This window comes from Mustela erminea, chromosome 5, assembly GCF_009829155.1.
Source record: "Mustela erminea isolate mMusErm1 chromosome 5, mMusErm1.Pri, whole genome shotgun sequence".
In the NCBI taxonomy this organism is placed as follows: domain Eukaryota; kingdom Metazoa; phylum Chordata; class Mammalia; order Carnivora; family Mustelidae; genus Mustela; species Mustela erminea.
The window spans coordinates 8,117,748-8,139,203 of record NC_045618.1 but is presented as its reverse complement, the minus strand read 5'-3'; the positions used below and the strand labels follow the sequence as shown (position 1 = coordinate 8,139,203).

Below are 21,456 nucleotides of genomic sequence, written 5' to 3'. Positions count from 1 at the left end.
ATATTTGGCATATAACATCCTTGTAACTTTAAGGTGTGCAGCATGTGAATTTGATACATTTATATATTGTAATGTTATTGAAACACTTTCTCTGCTGCTCGCCCACCTAATCACTTAAAGCCACCTGTCTGAGCTCAGACTACATACTCACCAGGACTTTTGTTCCTTAAGACTCATTCCTCCAGTATTGCTTAAGCTTCCCCCTCAAGCTGTATCCCGCTGTGCTCTCCTATGAATCTTTCGGTTTCTAGTATGTACAGCCATTCTGACTTGAGAGGGGAGGAGGTGTTTGTGGAAAGGGGAATTCTACCTGAATCAAATCCTTGCAAGTCCTGTGACACAAAGTCCCTTTGCAGAGGAGTTTCTGACATCGTACTGTAGAACTGCTGTTCTTCTTTACTTGTAATTCCCTGACATTTTTCCAGCACCCACCATAGATTCTTCTGGCTACAGATGACGCAGTTTGAGGTTAGGGATCTCACAGGATCCAGTGGGGTTTATGAAGCTCTCAATAATGTCAAAGGACTTCTACAGAGATCCAGTTAAGTTTGTATGATTGAGGGAATAAAAACAAAACAAAGCAAAACAAAAAAAGAAAACATGGTCCCCTGCCCCCCGATAAAGGGATCTCGGCACAGAACCATAGATGCACAACGATGTGCATAAACCCCAGCAAGCTGTTAATTTCCCATCAGTTACTCTCAGCACTCTGGGGAAGAATGGGGAGGAAGTGTAGCAAAAAGAGGAGTTTAGGTTACAGTCTCTCATCATTCCTGCCACCCGTACATGCCAACGGTAGGAAAGAGAAGCTGCATCCTTGTGAGAGTCTCAGGGTTTTGGAAAGCTGGATTCGTTTTCTTTGGGCTCAAGGAGTACATAACTTCAGTCCTGGAACCAGCAAGGAGGAAAGGAGCAACATGAACCATGACCCATTTTGTCACCTTAGACTTTATCAGAGGGTCATCCTCATTACTCATGCTACCCAGCCACGTGCCTATGTCTGGGTGTGTCAGAAGTCCTCTCAGCCAGCGTTGTATCTGGGCTGATAGGTGTCAACAATTCCAGGAGAGAGGATGGTATAAAATGGAATTTTCTGGAGACAGAAGAAATCAGGGTGATTCTAAACCCCGGTAAAAATGGGGTTCCCTCCATGACCTCCATGGAGACCTCAGTTGGCCCTGGACATTACCATCAGTTCCCTTACCCTTAATTTCCTTAAATGTGCTTATGGCCTCCAACCACTTTAAAACCAGTGTTCACCGTCTGTACCACCGGCACTATTATCCGCATGTCTTTTGTGAGCCATTATGAGTCAAAACTGTTCACCAGAACATAAAATCATGTCAGAAAGAGAAAAATGTGGAGGAGTTTAAAAATGAGCACTTTCTAAAATAAAAAGAGGGCAGAATGGCATACTGCTTTCATTGGCTGAGCCCAATAGATGGTGTTTGCTTCCACTGTGAGACCAACAATACATAAACATTTATAACATTAAGAGTTCTATAGCAAATAAGTGCGGGGTGGCACTTAAGGAGATATGCCTATAAAATTATGAGTCAGAACATCAATGCACAGATTACCTTTTAACTTTTCAAAGGATCAAAACCTATGTCCGCCTTTTAAAATTTCTTAATTTGATTTGTTTTTGCCGAGAAATCACCCCTGACCTTTCCCATCGCATAATTTATCCTTGAAATGTTGTTTATTTTATTTCTGGTAACGAGGTTTCTTTCTTTGTGGTTTCGAAGCACATAAGAACAAAAGAAAGTCCTTCTCTCTTAATGCTGGAATGGCGATGCCTCTCAGCAGAGAAAAGTTGGACCAAAAATTACACAGAAATCTAAGTGCTTTCCGCAAATGTGTACTTCTCTCAGATGTTCTGTTTTCCAGACAATGAGAAAATGTTCTCTGGCAAGGTTTTGAAGTGATAAGTGTGACAGTGTCACTGAGTGAGACACAACCACAGTTCTATTGTTTGGTGCCACGTAGAGTGGTTTTGGGGCTTTTGTTTTGTTTTGACCCATTGAAACTGACATTGCACCATGTGTCCCACTGCTCAGGGGAATGTTGCAAATGGCAACGTATTTCAGCTTGCCCCACTCTGTTGTGGCGCTTGGGCAGTTACCCGCAAATATTCAATAGGATGTATTTGGAACTGTTCAATGAGAAAACACGGTGAGAATGGTGGAAAACAGGTGGGAAAGTGGGTGTCTTTGGAACATGGCGATGTGAGAGAGACTGAGCTCTACTGTTGTCATTCATTTCTGAAGCGATGAGCTGACTTCCTCACAGACACCTTCTCTAGTCAGTTGACAACGGTCATCCCGCTCGTGCACTGGATACCTATATGGGCTAGTTCCCTTCTCTAGATCCCTTAGCGACGGAGTATGGCCAACCACACACCCCAGACGCACACCCTGTTCTACCACCAGATATGTTTCTAAAGCGAAAGACGGAGCCTGAGACTATGATTTGGCTCAGCGGTACTTCCCTTGGCTGTTCTAGATGAATAATGTAAAGTGAATGTCTGAAACCTCCGTGGATCCCTCAGAAATCTTCTGTCATACAACTCTTCATTATCCTCCACAGTAACCCCGCATCTTACATATCTTCCCCCCCACTGTCCCCCCAGGCCATTTAGGTCAACTCACTTATCACAGAAGTAAAGCTCTTGCTGACCGACACGTTTCCTGAACACCTCATACGCCATCTCCATCTCTGTCTCTCCTGTCTCTCTCATCCTTGTTTTGTTTTCATTCTTTTCTCTTTAACCCACTCTCATCCTTTTTTATTCTGTATTTCTATTTTTGTGAAGAATTGGGACCACATCCCCCACATGGATTCACTTGTTCATTAAGAAGCAGGACATTGAGGGACGCATGGGGGCTCAGTCAGTTGATCGTCTGCCTCTTGATTTCAGCTCAGCTCATGAGCTCAGGGTCGTGAGATCAAGCCCCACATCGGGCTCTGCACTCAGCATGGAATCTGCTTGGGATTCTCTCTCCCTCTCTCTCTCTGCCCCTTTCCTGGCTCATGCTCTCTCTCTCTCTCTCGAAAATAAATAAATAATAAATCTTTAAAAAAACAAACAAAAAAAGAAGCGAGACATTTATTGCCATGACTTTTTGGTGAGAATGGCATTGGACTTTTTTCAGACCACTTTACAGAGCCCATGGCTTTGATTTTGGCTGAATTAATACCTCCTCCATTTCTCCCTCAGGCAAAGTAGATTTCATACATCAGGATTTGTTGATTGAATTCAGGGACACAGAAACCCTCAGTCTTATCTGATTATCATACATCTTCTGTGCCATGTGTAGCTTTAAGATACTGCGAACATTTTCTAAATGCCCAAGATCTCTCTTTTTCCAGCTATAAAATCATAATATCACCCCATAGATATGCATATTGGTTTGCATTTTGAGTGAAATGAAACAAATGCAAAACATCTGACATACAGTAGGTGATGAGCGGTGCTATTTTTGCCCCCATTTGCCAGTGGTGCCTGGTGCTTTTCTCTGTATACAGGAAATTCTCCATTACTGGGTTATTTTCATAAACAAAACCAAAAGGAAAAAAAAAAAACAAATCCCAGGGAAATAATAAATTATATCCTTCTTCGTGGAAGTGTCGAAACAGTGACAGACCTCGTGATGGTGTGAAGAACTAGGCAAATGGGAAACTCTAGGGAATCGTGCTAATTGTTCTGGGTGAGGATGGATGGGGAGATACCCGTGGTGGGCGAGATCTGTATGTCTTCACGTGTTTACGTGTTGTCCGCTGGGCTGCTGCTGCCTCTCGGATGGGGCACAGAATTCACGCACAGCTCTGCTCCTGCAGAAAATAAATAGAAGGTCCAGGATGAAAAGCCCAGTGTGAACAGCATGTCCAGATACTCCCCTGGGATGCATCCACCGAGGAAATTCGGATGCATTTTCTCCTCTCCAAAAGCCAAGAAGCAAGAGAGGCATTTGGAAGAGGCATTTGATGGGGCTTAGCTTTTTCAGGAGGGAGACGGGTGATAGGTAGTCTGGGGAGAACATGTAGGATGAGTACAAGTGTCTGGAATTTTAAAAGAGTTCTCTTGCTTCTCAGTAGGTGGCTGCCTCTTGAGGTCTGGCATTCACCCAAGTCTTTAGCATTACCTCAGCATTTAAAGAGAAAACAAGTGAAAAGAGACTCCACAAAGCTGCATTTTAAGCAGCATCAACATCAAGGAGCGCCACAGGCTGGGTTTGGCTCACCCTGTTAGCATGCAGAATTATTTTGCACTATAGAAAGCTGTCTTTTCCCAACCAGGAAGACAAACAAAACAAAAAAGGCAGAACTAATTAAGATCGTCATATCTCAATAAATATGCAAATGCAAAATCAAAACAAAGAAATTCTATCTATCACATCATAAATTTGCAAATTGCTGTACTGGGCTGGCTTGGAAGGATTGCAAGGGACGGAGACTTCTTAATGGCTTTGCTTAGAAACTGTTTGCCAGCCGCATTTATTGGGTTTATGTGGGACGATCAAGACGATGGACTTGCCAGGATAAAAAATATTTTCATGCCTTGTCTTCAAACGCTGTGGAGAGGGAAGAGGAATCAAAATTCAGTCAAGGTTTTGTGCTGCGAAATTTGCTTCCCCGATAGCATTTCAAGAAGAAAGCTAGTAGGATGCCCATTGGATAAATGAAGACAGTGCAGCCCAGAGAAAGTAAGTTTACCATTTTTCGTTTGGGCTTTGGAGCCAGGTTTCAAGCCTTCAATTACTTGTCTCACTCCAAGTTTACATTCTGTTCCTGATCTGCATTTTTTCCTACTGTACCACATGATTCTCCAACACCATCCAGTGTGAGATCTGAATGCGTATCTCCAAGCTATCGAAGCATCCAGGTGAGAAGGAAGAAATGAAATCACTTTTCGGGTGTTTACTCCATACACTTCCCACATCTGGGTATTAAGGAGCTGGAAAGACCGTTTGATTTCTGCATGAAGTTCGTTCCTTTTATTTCTATTTAGAGGATGATTCCTTCTTACTGAATTCATCAGTCTGGGAAAATAAGAGAAAGAGAGAAGAAGCTAGTAAGTAGCTGAATCTGTAAGCTACAGTGAGAGCATCCACAGCTTCAGCCACAGCTCCCTAGAAGGTTCTCCCTGGATGCCGGGGCTCTGTTTACTCTTCTGGTGTGCTGGGCTAACATTAGGTTGAGGCTCTTGAGGAGGGTGGGAATTGCAGAGAGCCAGCAAACCACTCAGGAGCTCCGGCAGGTCCGGCTCCGACGTACTCGTCACTGCCTTGGGCATAGGGCAGTGCAACGAGTAGTCTGGCCCCTAACCAGAGATCAGCCTACATGGAATCTCTTTGAACACGGATGGTAATATTAGACAGTAGCATGTGCTGCAGACAGTGGACCCACTATGTGCTTGAACCAGTAAAGAAAGGAGAGAGGCCACTGTGCTTGGCCAGGATTTCAAAGGAGAGGCGGGATGCAAGCTTTGCCTTCAAGATGGGCGAGATAGTCAGGAGCGTCAAGGACAATTTCACTGAGTTTTACTGGATGTGAGCAATTCCATTCAAAGGAAATAAGATAATGGGTGACGTGGTGGCAGGACCTTGCCAAGGACACCTGCCACCAACAGCTTATCTTCCCTAACCCTCTCTCTTCCACCCTCTGCCCCCCCCTTTGGCTCCCTCCTTTCCTTCCTTGTTCCTTCCTCCCTTCCTTCCCTCTTTTTCTCTTTGCTTTTTTTTTAATTTATGTTTTTATTTAAATTCCATTAGCCAGCATATAGTAGTACATCATTAGTTTTTGATATAGTTTTTTTTTTAAAGATTTTATTTATTTATTTGACAGAGAGAGATCACAAGTAGGCAGAGAGGGAAGCAGGCTCCCTGCTGAGCAGAGAGCCCGATGCGGGACTCGATCCCAGGACGCCGAGATCATGACCCAAGCCGAAGGCAGCGGCTTAACCCACTGAGCCACCCAGGCAGCCCCAGTTTTTGATATAGTTTTTGATATTATTTTCTTTACATTTCCCCTCCTCCCCCCCACCTTTCTTTTATCTTTTGTATTAAAATCATTTTAGTATCACTTTTTTCTCACTAAAATAATAATTTGATGGTGTATATATACTATAATATTAGAAAACATAGAATCATGGAGGATTGCTTGCTCAGGGCACCCCAAGGCCAGGCTGGAAAGTGTCGAACATCACATCTGCCCACACTCTCTTGGTCCCTGATTATTATTATTATTTTTAAAGATTTTATTTATTTATTTGACAGAGATCACAAGTAGGCAGAGATAGGCAGAGAGAGAGGAGGAAGCAGGCTTCCCTGTCGAGCAGAGAGCCCGATGCGGGGCTCGATCCCAGGACCCTGAGATCATGACCTGAGCCGAAGGCAGCGGCTTAACCCACTGAGCCACCCAGGCGCCCCTGGTCCCTGATTATTTTAAGTTACTCTAGTCGGACTATCCAAGTGCAACCACGGTGAGACTGTAGGAGTATACTTCCCTTAGTATCCCATGATTAGCATTTTTTTTCTACAAAATTATTTCTCGAGATCTTATCTCTTCTTTCTGAGGTCAGTTTCTTTCATATAGAAGTATACACGGTAGCGGTCCTTTCAGTGATGGTCCATGTGAGGGAAAGTGTATTTGTTTTTTCCTCTTTCACAAAAAATAAAGTCATGTTTGTTTGTTTCAGTATGTAATTGCAACTTGGGGTTTATTTTACCTCAGCATTTCCAAGACATCCATTCATTGTTTTTGTTTTGTTTTGTTTTTCTGGCTATGTGTAACGTTTATATTGCTTTTCAAGCTTCTAAAAATGAACTTTTTAGAGTTTTAGGTTTTTTAGTTTTGGGTTTTTTTTGGTTTTAGGTTTATAGGGAAGCTGCCAAGATAGAGAGTTCCCTTTACCTGGTCCCCCTATTTATATGTTTGTTTGTGTTTTAATAGGAAATCTGTTGCTCTAAATGTCATTCATTTAAGGATAATCTGGTTTTTCTTTCCTAGTTTCTCTGATTCACCCTTTTTTTAAAATTGATATTCATCCTGATATGTATAATCATGGACTTTGTTTTGTTACTTAAATTTTCCTGGGTTCCAGAGTATTTTTTTAAAAAAAGATTTTATTTATTTATTTATCAGAGAAAGAGAGAGAACACAAACAGGGGGAGCAGCAGACAGAGGGAGAAGCAGGCTCCCCGCTGAGCAGGGAGCCCAATGTGGGGCTGGATCCCAGGACCCTGAGTTCATGACTTGACTGAACCATCCAGGCGTCTCCGAGAGCATTTCTTCAATTTGAGAACTTCGCACTTCCCACTATTATCTGTTTGAAGATTGCCCGTTACCAATTTAACCTACAACCCCCTATATACCTCTGTCTTCTTATTTATGAATTCTGTTTAACTGTGTCTTTTGTGCTGTCAAACTGCCCATTGATCTTATAATTGCATCTTTTGTTCTTGCAGAGGAATCTGTTCAGTTTCTAAATTCTCCTATTTTTTCTTCAAAAGGATCTTATTCTTTCATGTTTCTGGAATTTATTCTAATCCCCGGATCATTTTAAATGTCCTTATTCTATTTTGTCTTCCAGATTGTCATATTGTTTCAGGTTTGTGGATATCTGAATAATTTCCTCACCTAATCCATAACTTGCTTTTGCGGGTGTACCTTCAACAAGCCGTATCCTTCTCCTCCACCCTGGGATTTGGAAGAATACCTCCATGGTAGTTTCATGCTGGTTTCTGAGGCAGACCTTAGGATTTTGCCAACCAGAATCGCACTGGTTATACGCACAGTGCAATTTTGGGGTCCCGAATCTTCTCTATCATCTGTGTTTTCTTTAGTTTGTCAAGTTCTTTCCCCTTTCCGCAATTAAATTTTCAAATTATTACATTGTTAACATTGCTTTATTTTTGAACTAATTATGTTATCTATTGACTCATGTGGTAAATGATCAAACGATGCCAATTTGCATTTCCTTTCGACTCATACGTTATTTGTATCAGTTACCACATTGTTTTCACATTGACAAGATTTGTAACTTTATATTCTATTCTCTAAACTTCATCTCCAGATTAGCCTTACTTATTTAACACGGTTCTATGCTCATCAACGTTTTTCTAACTATGGCATTTCCGATTCTGAAATCTTTATTCTGTTTCATCTTTGAGTCACTTAGACTTTCTCACATGAAGTCTTCCCCAGCCTCAACTTCACCTCCCTGAGAAAAACAAATCGCTTTATATTTCTTGAAGTCTTGCACGTTTGCTGATGTCTTTCTTTCGTAAAATCGGCTTCGTGTAAATATAAAATTAAAAACTTACCTCATGATCGAGTTTGCTTTTGGTTAAAAATCAGTTGGTCTTACCTATGTAGACAGATTTCTGGGTTTTCTGTCCGATTGTGTTGACCTACGTGTCTATCACTTTGCCAGAACTCTATAGTCTTGGTAACTGTAGATACAGAACACATCATGAAATTTGAGCAGAGGGATCCTTCCCTCCTGCTCAATTTTTGTTTTCAAAGATGTTTTAGCTATTTGTAATTCCTTAGCCTTTCCACATGAATGTTAGTATAACCTCAACCAGATCAACAAAAGTATTTTTGGAATTTTGCTAAGAGTCCTGTTAAAGTCCTGTTAAAGTTTCCCCAATTTGGGGAAAATTACCAGCTTTACCATGTTGAGCCTTCTGGGCCATATACGTTTCTCCATTTATTTAAATTTTCTTGGACTTCTGTCATCAGCTTTTTTTCATTTTTTTTAGTATACCGGGCTGGTATATCTTTTGTGCTTATTAACATCTAGGTGTTTGATTTTTGTCTAGTGATTATAAAAGTTTAGTGATGTTTACATTACCCTTTTTACTAACTGAAGTAGAATTGATTTTTGTATATTGATCTTATTATCTATGACCTGATGGACCTCAGTTATAGCTCTAGGAGTCATTTTTTGTTTACTTGGTTTTTGTTTTTGTACATCCCCAAAATAGAGATGGTTTTATTTCTTGCTTTCCCATCTATATGCTTTTATATTCTTTCCCTGTCTCACTTTAGAAGCTAGAGCTTCTAAAACTATGCTGAATCTCAGTGATGACAATAGACATACATTTTTTTTAACGTTATGTTAGTCACCATACAGTACATCGTTAGTTTTTAATGCAGTGTTCTATGATTCGTTGTTATGTGTAATACCGAGTGCTCCATGCAATTTGTGACCTCCTTAATACCCATCACTGGGCTAACCCATCCCCAACTCCTTCCCCTCTAAAACCCTCAGTTTGCTTCCCAGAGTCCATGGTTTGTCTCTCATGGTTTGTCTCCGGTTCCAAATTCCCCCTCTTCATTTTCCCCTTCCTTCTCTTAATGTCCTCCACACTATTTTTTATGTTGCACAAATGAATGAAACTACACAATAATTGTCTTTCTCTGCTTGATTTATTTCACATAGCATAATTTCCTCCAGACCTGTCCATGTTGATACAAAAGTTGAGTATTCATCCTTTCTGGTGACGGAGTAATAGTCCATTGTATATATGGATCACATCTTCTTTAGACATTCATTTGCTGAAGGGCATCTCAGCTCCTTCGACAGTTTGGCTATTGTGGACATTGAAGCTATGAACACTGGGGTGCATTTGGCCCTTCTTTTCACTACATCTGTATCTTTGGGATAAATACCCAGTAGTGCAATTGCCTGGTCAAGGGTAGCCAGTTTTTAATTTTTTGAGGAATCTCAACACTGGTTTCCAAAGTGGCTACACCAGCTTGCATTCCCACCAACAGTATAAGAGGGTTCCTCTTTTTTCACAGTCTGTCCAACACTTGTTGTTTGTTGTCAACTTTTGCCATTCTAACTGGTGTGAGGAGGTATCTCAATGTGCTTTTGATTTGAATTTCCCCCGATGGCTAATGATGAACATTTTTTCATGTGTCTGTTAGCCATTTGTATATCTTCTTTTGAGAAGTGTCTGTTCATGTCTTCTGCCCATTTTTTGACTTGATTATTTGGTTTTTGAGTGTTGAGTTTAACAGTAGACATCTTTGATTTGTTCCTGATCACAGGGGAAAAGCATTAAGTCGTTCACCATTAAGTATAATAGTAATTGTAGGTTTTCATACATGTTCTTTATCAAGGCCTTCTTTATAATATCTTTTCTGATGATTTTTCTCTTTTATGGATGTTGAATTTTGTCAAATGCATTTCTGCATAAATTTATATGATCATTTGATTTTTCTTCATTAGCCTGTTAGTATATGGCTTCTGCTGATTGCTTTTTGAATATTGAACCAGTTTTGAATCCCTGGAAGTAACTCAGCTTCGTCAGGGTGGATAATTCTTTTTTATATAATGCTGAACTCAACTTGCTGATAGTTTATTAAGGATTTATATTCATGGGGTATATTGGTCAGTAGTTTTCTTTCCTCCTTCTTACTGTCTTTGTCTAGTTTTAGTCTCAGGGTAATACTTGACTCATGAAATGAATATGAATTTGTTTTAGTTTTCTGGAAAAGATTATGTAGAACTGGTGTTAATCCTTTTTAAATCATGTTGTAGAATTCTCCAGTGAAAATATCTGACCCTAGAGATTTCTTCTTCAAGAGTTTAAATTATAAATTTAAATTTCTTAAGAGTTATAGAACTATTCAAACAATCTATTTAATATTACATGAATTGTTGTAGTTTATACTTTTTGAGGAATTGGTCCATACTATCTAAGTTGTCAAATTTATGTGCCTAGAGTTTTTTGTGGTATTTCCTTCTCCTCTCAATGCCTGCAGAGTCTATAGTGATAGTCCTGTTTCATTCCTGATGTGGTATTTAATGCCTTCCTTCTTTTTTTGTTAGTCTAGTTAGAGGCAAGTCAATTTTATAGATTTTTTTTTTTTCAAACAGCTCTTTTTTTCATTGATTTTTCTCCATTGTTTTTCTGTTTCAATTACATTGGTTTCTGTTTCTTTATTATTTCCTTCCCTTTTTTCTACTTGCTTTGGGTTTATTTTGCTCTTAGGTTTCTACTTCTACTTTCTACTTTGCTCTTAGGTTTCTAATCTAAGGTAATACCTTAGATTTTTGGTTTTAGACTTTTTCTAAGGTAAGCATTTACTGCTATAAATCTCCATCCCACTATGGCTCTATCTGTGTCCCACAGAGTTTGATAGGTTATATTTGCAATTTCATTCAATTAAATGTATTTTTTTTCTTTCCTTGAAATAGCCTATTTGACCTCCTGAATTATTTAAAAGTGTATTTACTTACTTTCCAAGTGCTTGGGAACTTTCCTTTTGTCTTTCCATTTTCAATTTCTGGCTTGATTCCACTGTGGTCAGAGAATACAATCAGTGTAGTTTTGCTCCTTTTAAATTTATTGAGCTTTATATATGGTGGAACATATGGTCCTTCTCATGTATTCCATGTACATTGAAAACGAATATGTATTATGTTGTTTAGGGCTGAAGTATTTTATTAATATTAATTATATTCAGTTAGTTGATAGTGTTGTCGTTGATTTTCTGCCTAGTTGTTTGATCAACTATTGAGAAAGGAATGTTGAAGTCTTGAGCTATATTTATAGATTTGTTTAATTCTCCTTTCAGTTCTATCAGGTTTTGCTTCACATTCTGTGCAGTTTTGTTTGGTGCATTCACATACAGGAGTGCTACGATTCTTGATGTGTAGACATTTTTATCATCATACACCTCTATGTCCCTGGCCATTTCCTCTACCTGATGGTTAACTTATCTGATTAATGTTTGAATGGAATATCTTTTCCATCCTTTCACTTTCTACCTACCTTTTTGATTATATTTTCAGTGAGTAATTATAGACAGCATACAATTTGATCATGTTTTTTATTTCACTCTGACAAGCTCTGTTAATTGGTGTGTTTGGACAACTTATATTTAATGTTATTGGTATGTTAAGGCTAAGCCTTCCATTCATTGTTTTTCCATTTGTTCTTTCTCCATTTTCTCCTAGCCTCTGTGGTTTCTGAGGCGAACACTACTGCCATTCAAGTTATGTTTTCCCTAGAGTGTTGTTCCCCTGAAGTTTCTCTCTCACTGCTTACAAGATTTTTAATGTGTTTTCAGAAGATTGTCAGCAGTCTGTCTTGGTATGGATTTCTTTGGGTTTATCTCTTTGGGGTTTGCTCAGCTTCTTGTGCTTGTAGGTTTATGTCTTTGCCAAGTTTAAGAAGTTTTCAAGCATTGCTTTGAAAAGTTTTTCCAATTTTCTTCTTTTTGAGACTCTGATGGGATGAATGATAGATCTTTTGTTATAGTGCCACAAGTCTTGATGTCCTGCTCATTCACTTAGTCTATTTTCACTCTGTTTCGATTGAGTAGTTTCTATTGTTCTATTTTCAAATCCACTGAATCTTTCCACAGTCTCTTCCATGCTGCTGCTGAATTTTTTATTCATTCATTTATTTTTATTTTCAGTTTTCAACTTTCTACCTGTTTTTTAAATATCTTACATTTCTCTGCAAGACCTTCTATTCTTTGTCACATTTTACATTTCTGTTATTGTACACTTCTCACTTCTAAAATTTCATTTGTTTTTTCCTCATACTCCATATATAAAAATATATATGTAAATAATGTATACCCCATATACATAAATAATACATAAAAATATATTTTTTCTTTGCTGAGATTTTCTATTTCTTTACTGAGACATTCTATTTCTTTTTATGTGTGTTCATAATTCTCAGTAGAGCACTTGCAAGATACTTGTTTTAAAATCCTCATTAGATAATTCTAACTTCTGTCATGTTGATGCTAGTATCTGTTAGTTGTCCTGATTCTTGGTGTGGTGAATCCTTTTACATTAAAACCTGGACATTTTGGGGATTACCCTATGAGACTAAGATCTTATTTGAATCATTTGTTTGAACATGTCCCCTCCAACACCACTCAGATAGGAGAAGAAGGGGCCCGTTATGGGCAGGTGGAGGTGAAGGTCTAGGTTCACTGTTTAGCCACACTGACACTCTGGGTGTGAGGGTCCTTGTTGCTGATGGGCAGTGGGGAGAGTTTCAGAGTTTTAGTTCCGCCCCCCACCCCAGACCTGTACTAATACCACTTTGAGTCAAGGGGCAGGAGGGCCTTGCTGGTGCTCTCCATTGACACCGGTAGGGGTCAGTCTTGTTACCAACAGTTGTGTGTGGAAGTTCAGGCTCCCGCATGGCCTCCAGTGGTATTGAGAGGTCAGGAACCTCACTACTGTACACTAGGAATGAAAGTTCCAGCTTCCTATCCTACCTTCTCTGATGCCTTAGTTTGGGGGAAAGAAAGGGATTGTGAGCACCTTGTTATAGTCTAGTGAGAGTAGAAGTTTAGGCTCCCTGCTTCTCTTGGTAGGGTAAGGTTGGGGCCACTGGTTTTTCTGTGGTTTTTGGCTAGAGTAGAGCTAGTATAGCTTAAACTCATCTTTCTTGATAGGCTGCCTTTTTCCTTATTATTTGGCTAGAGAGAACTAGCTCCATTTGGGGCTGTTTTTGTCCATACCTGTTAGCATTTCCAGGTTGTCAGCTTGTCTAGCTCCAAGTCTGGGATATAAGAGGCCAAGAGAAATGTCAGGGAGCTCACCACCATATTGTCCTTTAGTCCCGGGACCACATCTCATCTGCTTCCTTCCCTCCATATGTCATCCACATTTCAGAATCTTCTTATGTTTGTTTTATATAAAATATCCAGAATAATGTATGAGGAAGAAAAAAGAGAAGTACTTCTCTCTACATACAGAAGTGGAAGTCCCTCAACATGTAATTTGATTTTCTAAGTTATAAGAATAATTGTACTTTATTTGGAGAAATAAGTGAAAGACGTAATTCAACTTTTTTAAGCCTTTACATATATAAATTAAATATAAATGTAAACATATGTTTACAAATATAATTTAAATGTAAATATATATATATCTCTATATAAATAAATATAATATATTATTTAATACTGTATTATACATTGAATGTTATACTATATATATATATATCAATTGCAAAGGAAACTATATTTGTTGAAATCAATAATGTGATAATTATGGCTTAATTCATATATAAAACCTTTGAAAAAAATCAAGACCAAAGTAATTCCTTCCAAACATGGTCCAAAATGGCATGTATGTATTTCTCTACATACATACATGTTATATGTTCAGTTTGGGAACTGTTTATTGTATGCCTACTGTGTTCTTAGCACATTTTAGACTTCCTATAGAATAATATAGAATTAGGCAGAGGCTTGGGCTTTATTCACAAATGTTACTAAGGATCAAAACAAATTAAGTGAATCTGTGAAGATCAAAATTCAAAGGGAGAATATTTCAAAGAGATAGAGCTATCGAGATAGTCATTTGGTGGAAATTAAGATGAGCCTTTTTTAAAAAATGGTGTATCTTATTTGGTTGGATGCTGAGGAATTGGAAGATCATTTTAGAGATGAGAAATCTTTACCTGACTAAAGGCTTGGAAAAACATGCAGTCTGATATGTTTGGATGATCACAACCAGAACAGCTTGATGACTTGACTGTGGTGGGAAAGGTCCAGGTCCAGGAATTATTGGGGCAGACTCCACAGTGGAGGAAAGAAAGGCCCTCATTAGAGGAAGACTGACTGTGGTGTTTATTTATAGACTTCTGCCAACGGGACCCCATAGGGAGCATCCCATCCATCAATACCCACACTACATTAATAAGCAAGGAAAAGTCATGGAAAATTCCAAATTTGGAAGTGGCATAATCAAAATGATGCTTTAGAGAAGCTATCCGCAGTGTAAATTTGAATGGTTTTGCTATTGTTACGACTCAGGTGTGAAGCAACAAAGCTCAGTGCTTTTCTCCTTCAAGACCATGATTCACCCTCTTCTTCCATATCCACAGTAGAGCATGGAATGAAGATTTGTTGATGGCCTTTCCTCTGCCAGACACTGCTAGATAGCATCTGTGTGCTTTCTCATTTAGTCTGCACAATAGCTCTTAAGGTATTATTCTTGCTATGCTATGGGGCTGGGGACTTTCTAAGGTCTCATGGCCAGGATTGAAGCTCAGGCTCTTGACACTGTACAGCATGTCATCTTGGTCCCTAGTATGGTGACGGCTGAGTCACAGGCCGTCAGTTCTTGCTGACTTGAGCTCGTGTTACACTTGGGCAGCTCTTACCTTCCTTTACTCAACTGCTTTATCACCTACCATTCAGCCTGTAAAATATGATAACAGTTTAATGCTGTGCTTCTATGGGAGCAAGATCCGTATTTCTTCCCCTTCCCCTGCACTCAGGCAGTGTCCCACCAGACCTTCGGTTTAGGGTACTGAGGGCCTGGAGAACATAGAGGCTGCTCCCATCAGTCGGTGGACAATTAGGAAACTGGACTCTGATTCATTTCCCAAGCTAACATGTAACCATGCTGCTGATTACCCATTTTCATTGTTTATGGCGAGGCAGGTGGATGAACAGCTCTGCCTGATTTATGAAGTGCTTGCCTTCTATAAATCACAGAGTAGAAGCCCAGCACGCTGTTAATCCTAATTGGTTAAGTCCTAAGTAGGGAGTGATTAGAAAGTCTTCAGGAAAGAAGGTACCTCATGCAAATGAGATAGATCTACAGTTCGTTGGGAAGAAATATCCCCTGCTCTCAATATGTGGTCAAGGTTTGTTGTCCATTCCTGCTGTACCCTTCTACCTCTTGCTGGTCAGCCCCTGCTGATCTTCCATTTGTAAATAAACTAACATAAATGGCAGAGAAGGAAGATGATGGGATGCACGAACGTCGCAGAAAGAGAATGCTGTTTGCCTGCTTACTCTCTCCTGTATTAATTTCAACCTGGATTAATTGTCTAATTCCAACAAACCATCCATCACAATGAACGAGAGCTATGCAGTGAGTCATAGTGCTGTGAGATGCCATGGGACACATTAGGGCTTTTGGTCTTAGCTACCCAAATGCCAACCCCACCCTTCCCTGGACACAGTTGACGTGACATGCTCCAATACTCAGTGACAGTGACACCCTTCTCTGATGTTTCACTTTGAGCCAAAAAGACCCTGAAGACCTTAAATGCATGAGGTCGTCCACCTCTTCTGACTGGAAATCTTCTGATCTGACTTAGAAGTGCAGACTGTTCTGGCAAAGGACAAAGGAATCCCAAAGATTTTATGTGATTTCCTCTGCCATCTCAAAAAAATGGTTGAGGACCCAGGGACTGTGTATGGGACACGTTTAAAGGAGCAGGGGCTGTTGAGATGCAGACTCAGGGAAGACAACTTTCCTTCTCCCTTTCCAATCTACTGTAACTGCTCCTTCCTTTGAGTAACTTCTCTTTTCCTCTCCTTCTCCGTTCTCCCCACCCACCCCCACTCTCTGTTTCCCTCCCCTTCTGTATTTTTCATCCCTTTCCCTACCTCCCCTGTCTTCCCCCGTTTCCTGGGAACCCACGGCAGACGTAGCAGCAGCAGCAGCGTGACGTCAGAACTGGATGATGAGCCCCCCTGCATGGAGGAAATTGACTACAGTACAGACAGCAGCTCAGACCTAGAAGGGAGCTTCTCTGAGCTGGACCGGCAGATCCAAGAGTGCGCTTTCAACACGGACGAGGAAGGGGAAGAAGAAGAGGGGCCAGGCCAGGGAAGAAAAGCCATCCCTTAGCCCTGAGGTTCAGAGTGAGCTCCATATCTTTAACCATGGGACGAGCAGCTGTGTTGTTTCTTCACCATCAGACTTGTACAGCGTCGGTGGCAAAAGCCAGCCCGTGTGAGCCCAGCAACCGAATGCCAGATTTTGTTTTAGTTTCACTAGGCATAGAGACTGGCCACATTACAATTCTACCTTTTACATACATCGTTAGGTGGCCTTTGGAGCCCATGCAAGCTGCCATTATTCTAGAAAGGGCTACTCTCAGGATTACCATGGATCTTCTCATCACTATTTTGAGCTCTTCCCCCTTCCTGTGCTTGAAACTGGAGCTGACTGCAAGTTGGAGTTGGGCTTCTTTTTGACTTCTCAGCCAGATTTCTGTATGGTTGTCTGAGCTGTTCTACGTATGAGTGTTCTCTCTGATAGTTGTATTCCTACTATAGCATCTGAACTCCTCAGCACAAATTATGAGCCCCACTGAGAACCTCTGAGGGTCCTAGCAGGGTCTTCAGTTGCTGAATTCTTGAGCCTGAATGGCCACACAACAGAGGGGAATTTGCAAGCCTCATGCTTAGTCTGTTTTAACAACATATATTTTACAGATCCAGTATACCCAGAAACCGTCCTAGATTCTAAGGGAAAAGACACAGTACCGAATAAGACATGGCCATTGGTCTTTACAAATTTTAAAATCCTATGAATTCAGGCCACTAACCATGATGCTGGAAGGCAGCAAGTCATGGTGGAAAAATCATTCATTTCAGACGGAGACAGATGGGGCTCATATCCTGGATTTGGCAGTCAGTTGTTAGGAGAACTAAGGCAACTAATTACATTTTCCCAAACCTCAGTTTTCTTGTATGTACAATGGAGATGAACATTATATATATGATAAAGTTATTGTGAAGATGAAATGAGATAATATATAAAAGTATACAGATTGGCCCATGGTAGGTACCCAATAATGTTGGCTGATTTTCCTCCTTAACACAAGTAGAGCATTGTGCATAGGCATTCTCACAGTTACAGAAGACATCACCTGCAGTCACATGTTTAGAAGGTACTCACTCCCTCTTCCTGGAAAGAATCTGGGAAGGAGGTTACAGAGGAGCAGAGTGTAGGAGGTTGAAAAGTCATAAAGTAAGTGAAATGGAGTAAGGAACTTTGGCACGCAGAGGCAAATAGCTTGGAGACTTAGATGATCTTTAGCTGGACAGGACCCAAGCAGAAAGGATGAGACGGCAGATACTGAAATGAGAGATAATCTGGAGAAAATACGGTAGGTTGAATTTATGTTTGTCCAGATGCCATCTATATTTAGTTATGATTAGGTTTAGCTATAAGAAAAGGAGAATCCAAAATTGCAGTACCTTTGTAAAACAAAATCTGTTTATCTTCTATGTGGATTCCAGATATTGGCAGGTCAGAGCTGGTATCCTGAGTACCTGGTGTCCAGGACCCAGTTTCTATGGCTTTTTAGCTTTGCTGCTTGTTGCTTCTGTCTAGCCGAAGATGCCTACCAAAGCATCAGCCTTTGCATCTACGTCCCAGTCAGCAATAAGAAGGATAGAGAAAGAAGAACTCATTCGCCATATTTCAAAAAGTTATACATTGCACTTCTCCACAATTCCACCATCTAACAAGTGGCCCTGTGGCCACAGGTACCTGCAATAGAGGTTGGAAAATATAGTCTGTGTTTGAGCTGGGCATAGGGAAAAGAGGATAATGCACACTGGGGATCAAATATTGGCAAATACTTCTCTTGATAAACCAATCACCACCATGAGATTTTGGAAACAATAATTTCAGAAAAAAACTCTCAGCAGCCCTCTAGACCAGCAGAAAGCCACACTGTAAGACTTTGCCATCATTTAACCCTGAGGCATAGGAGAAAGGCAGGTGTGTTATGATTCGAAGAGCTGATAATATTATTCTATGATTATTATTATTACTTTTACTGCTACTACTACTATGACTGATAATCCCTTCTTCTTCCAACTCCTTTCCGAATTTCCTTGCTATAGTTCAGAAACCACATATCCATTCTTGGTGTTAAGACACTCAAATGGCTGAAACATATATAAGAGGTTTAAGGGAAGTAGCAAAGACACCACATTCAAATCCTAGATAACAGTAGGGCTTAACTGCTCTTATAAACCTTTCCACTCTTTAATAGAGGATAGAAAAATGTTTCTGTTCTCCCCTTGCTTGGAGGAGTCAGGAAGACAGTTGTGTTGAAAACATAAATGTTGGGAGGGCTGGGAATAATAGTGACTCATCGTCGCCACTTGATGCCTCATCTGGCATTCATTTTTGGGGGTGAGCTTCCAGTCACCTGACATTGTTTCTGAGGGCAAGTGACCCAGACATGAAAACTTCTATGTAGCAGGTTTAGGAAAAGCTGGGGACATGGAACATGTGATTGAGTCATGTAACAAACATACATTAAGCACCAACTGTGTGTCGTGTATTTCACTAAGCCCCAAGGATGCAGGGGAAAGGAACTATTCTGTTTGCAAGTGGGAAAGATGAACAGTAAACATCTTAATACAGTGGCTCACGCCTCTGTAGAACTCTGGAGAAGATCATCTAATGGGGCAGTGATGGTGGGAAACATCTACCGAGAGATGATAATTGAGGTGATGCTTGAAGGACTCGCAAGAGTTGTCAGGTAAAATGGAACAAACATGCTAAGGAGTAGAATGACTTTGTGCAAAAGCCATGTGGTGGGGTTAGAGCTTGGAACAAAATCATGATTGTGACTGGTTTAAAAGATGTGTTTGTATGTGGGCACCAGAGGGGAGTGACAAGAGATGAACATGAGAACATGGGCCTCAACCTGATCAAGGAACATTGGACATGGAAAGGGCCAGATGGGAAGGTTGGTCTTCGTTCTGAATGTGCTGGCAGAGACCAAGAATCTTCAGCAGAAGCATGCCCAGGAATGATGTCTGCGGGCATCATTAGGACTGCCGTCCCACTGACTGGATACTCTGCTATGGTGGTAGCTCGGTAGTATGACAGCCCTCGGTGTGACATGACCCTCTTTGCAGATCAGCAGGTTTTCAGTAAGAGGAGAGATCATGAGTGCAGTTTGGGGTCATGTTGAATATTGGGCGCCAATGACAGCTCCATCGGGAATGGGCTTCTAGAAGTGAATCAGTAGAAGAAGAGGCATAAACAGCAAGATGGGGACTGGTGGGAGTCTTGAGTAACTAAGCCCAGGTGCCAGTCAGCTGAGGAGGAGTTTGCTCAGAGGAAACAAAAGAGTTAGGGAGAGAGCTGACTTCCGTCCCTTCTCACTGGGACTGAAGACCACTGTGTGATACACCTCACTGATTTTCAGTCTTGGGGGAGAGAAGGCTCACTGGCAAGTCAACTCCAGATAGTGATAGGAGTGGCTTTTCCAGCCCGGCCAGACATGTGTCTTGCTGGCCAAACCACTACAGTGAATTGTTCTGAAAACCCTCTTCCACCGAACTCAGAGCCAAACAAGATTACTCAAGGATTCCAGGCAGTGATGGGCTCTAATGGGAAGCAGACGTGGTTCAAAGTGTGCAGGGGGGATGCGAGTCTGGAGCACTGATGCTGGAGCCAGACCATGGGCACAGGTGTGCCAGACCAGCTGGTCCTCAGTGCCCTGCCTGGCCGGGCTAGGACAGGAAGGGAGTGAGCAGTGGGGCTGCAGTTTCCTGGGGGTAGCCTTTCTCAGATGGGCAAATGTGGGTAGCTAGCCTTTTAACCTCTAGGACATCCCATTTGGGGTAGAGAAGTACAAGGCTTCTTGTGATCCCCTAAGGATCATACTTTCAGGATCCCCTAAGGGTGGAATCTGCTGGCTACTCTTGATACTTTTCCATGGCAAAGGACTTTTTAGCTCCATAGTTCCCACAGAAGAAAAAGCCCTGCACAACCCAGCCCCCACTCTTCTCTGCTGACTTAGTTTCTACTTATCTGCAGTCTCTTCCATTTGTCATGGGACATAGCTTTATTTGATCTCACTGCACATATGTGTGTGTGAACACGCATAGACACACACAGAGATGCCTGCACACATGTGCGCGCACACACACACACACACACACACACACATACAATCATTTCTCGAGCCACAAAGCTCCCTAAATACCTTCTTTGATTTTTCACACATTTTCACATTTTTCCTCTGTCTCTGATGAGCATCTCCCGTTATGCGATTTGGGCATTTCAAGACCCAGTTCAAATAACACCTTCCTTCTATTCGACCTTTCCTAATCAGCCCAGCCAGGTTCTAGAATCTTTCATCTAGGTCTCTGCTGCACTATTTCTACGTCCCTCCTGAAGGGTGCTCTTTATTTACAATTTTTTTAAAGATTTTATTTATTTATTTGACAGAGAGAAATCACAAGTAGTCGGAGAGGCAGGCAGAGAGAGACAGGGAAGAAGGCTCCCCGCTGAGCAGAGAGCCCGATGCGGGACTCACTCCCAGGACCCTGAGACCATGACCTGAGCCGAAGGCAGCAGCTTAACCCACTGAGCCACCCAGGCGCCCCTCTTTATTTACAATTTTATTCATGGGGTTTGCATAGCCTCACCCCCACCGGCCAATGGGTGGAGAACTCTTAAGATGCCTGGGCCTGAGTCTATCTTACCATCTCTTCCTGCAGCCGGCATTCGTCTTGATACATTGGCGGCAGTCAAAATATATCTTCCCCCAACCTCAAACTTGAACATCCAATGTTTCAGTGAAATCCCATATATTTCCCTTTGATTCTTTCCTCTCCCATCTCAAATCAGAGTTTATGTTACAGAAAGGGTAACTGATTTCACTAACAGGGCAT

At 41.1% G+C, this 21,456-nt stretch overlaps 1 protein-coding gene across 2 annotated transcripts in view; it reads left to right on the top strand.

The window, feature by feature from the left end:
- Positions 1–21,024, top strand: part of AGBL1 (ATP/GTP binding protein like 1) — a 730,233-nt gene extending 709,209 nt beyond the window's left edge. For both annotated transcript variants that reach the window (XM_032342085.1, XM_032342083.1), the window contains exon 23: positions 16,444–21,024. In XM_032342085.1, the coding sequence (XP_032197976.1) occupies positions 16,444–16,648 (205 nt within the window). In that variant the 3' untranslated portion in view covers positions 16,649–21,024. The remainder of the gene's footprint in view (positions 1–16,443) is intronic.
- The last annotated feature ends 432 nt before the right edge of the window (positions 21,025–21,456 follow it).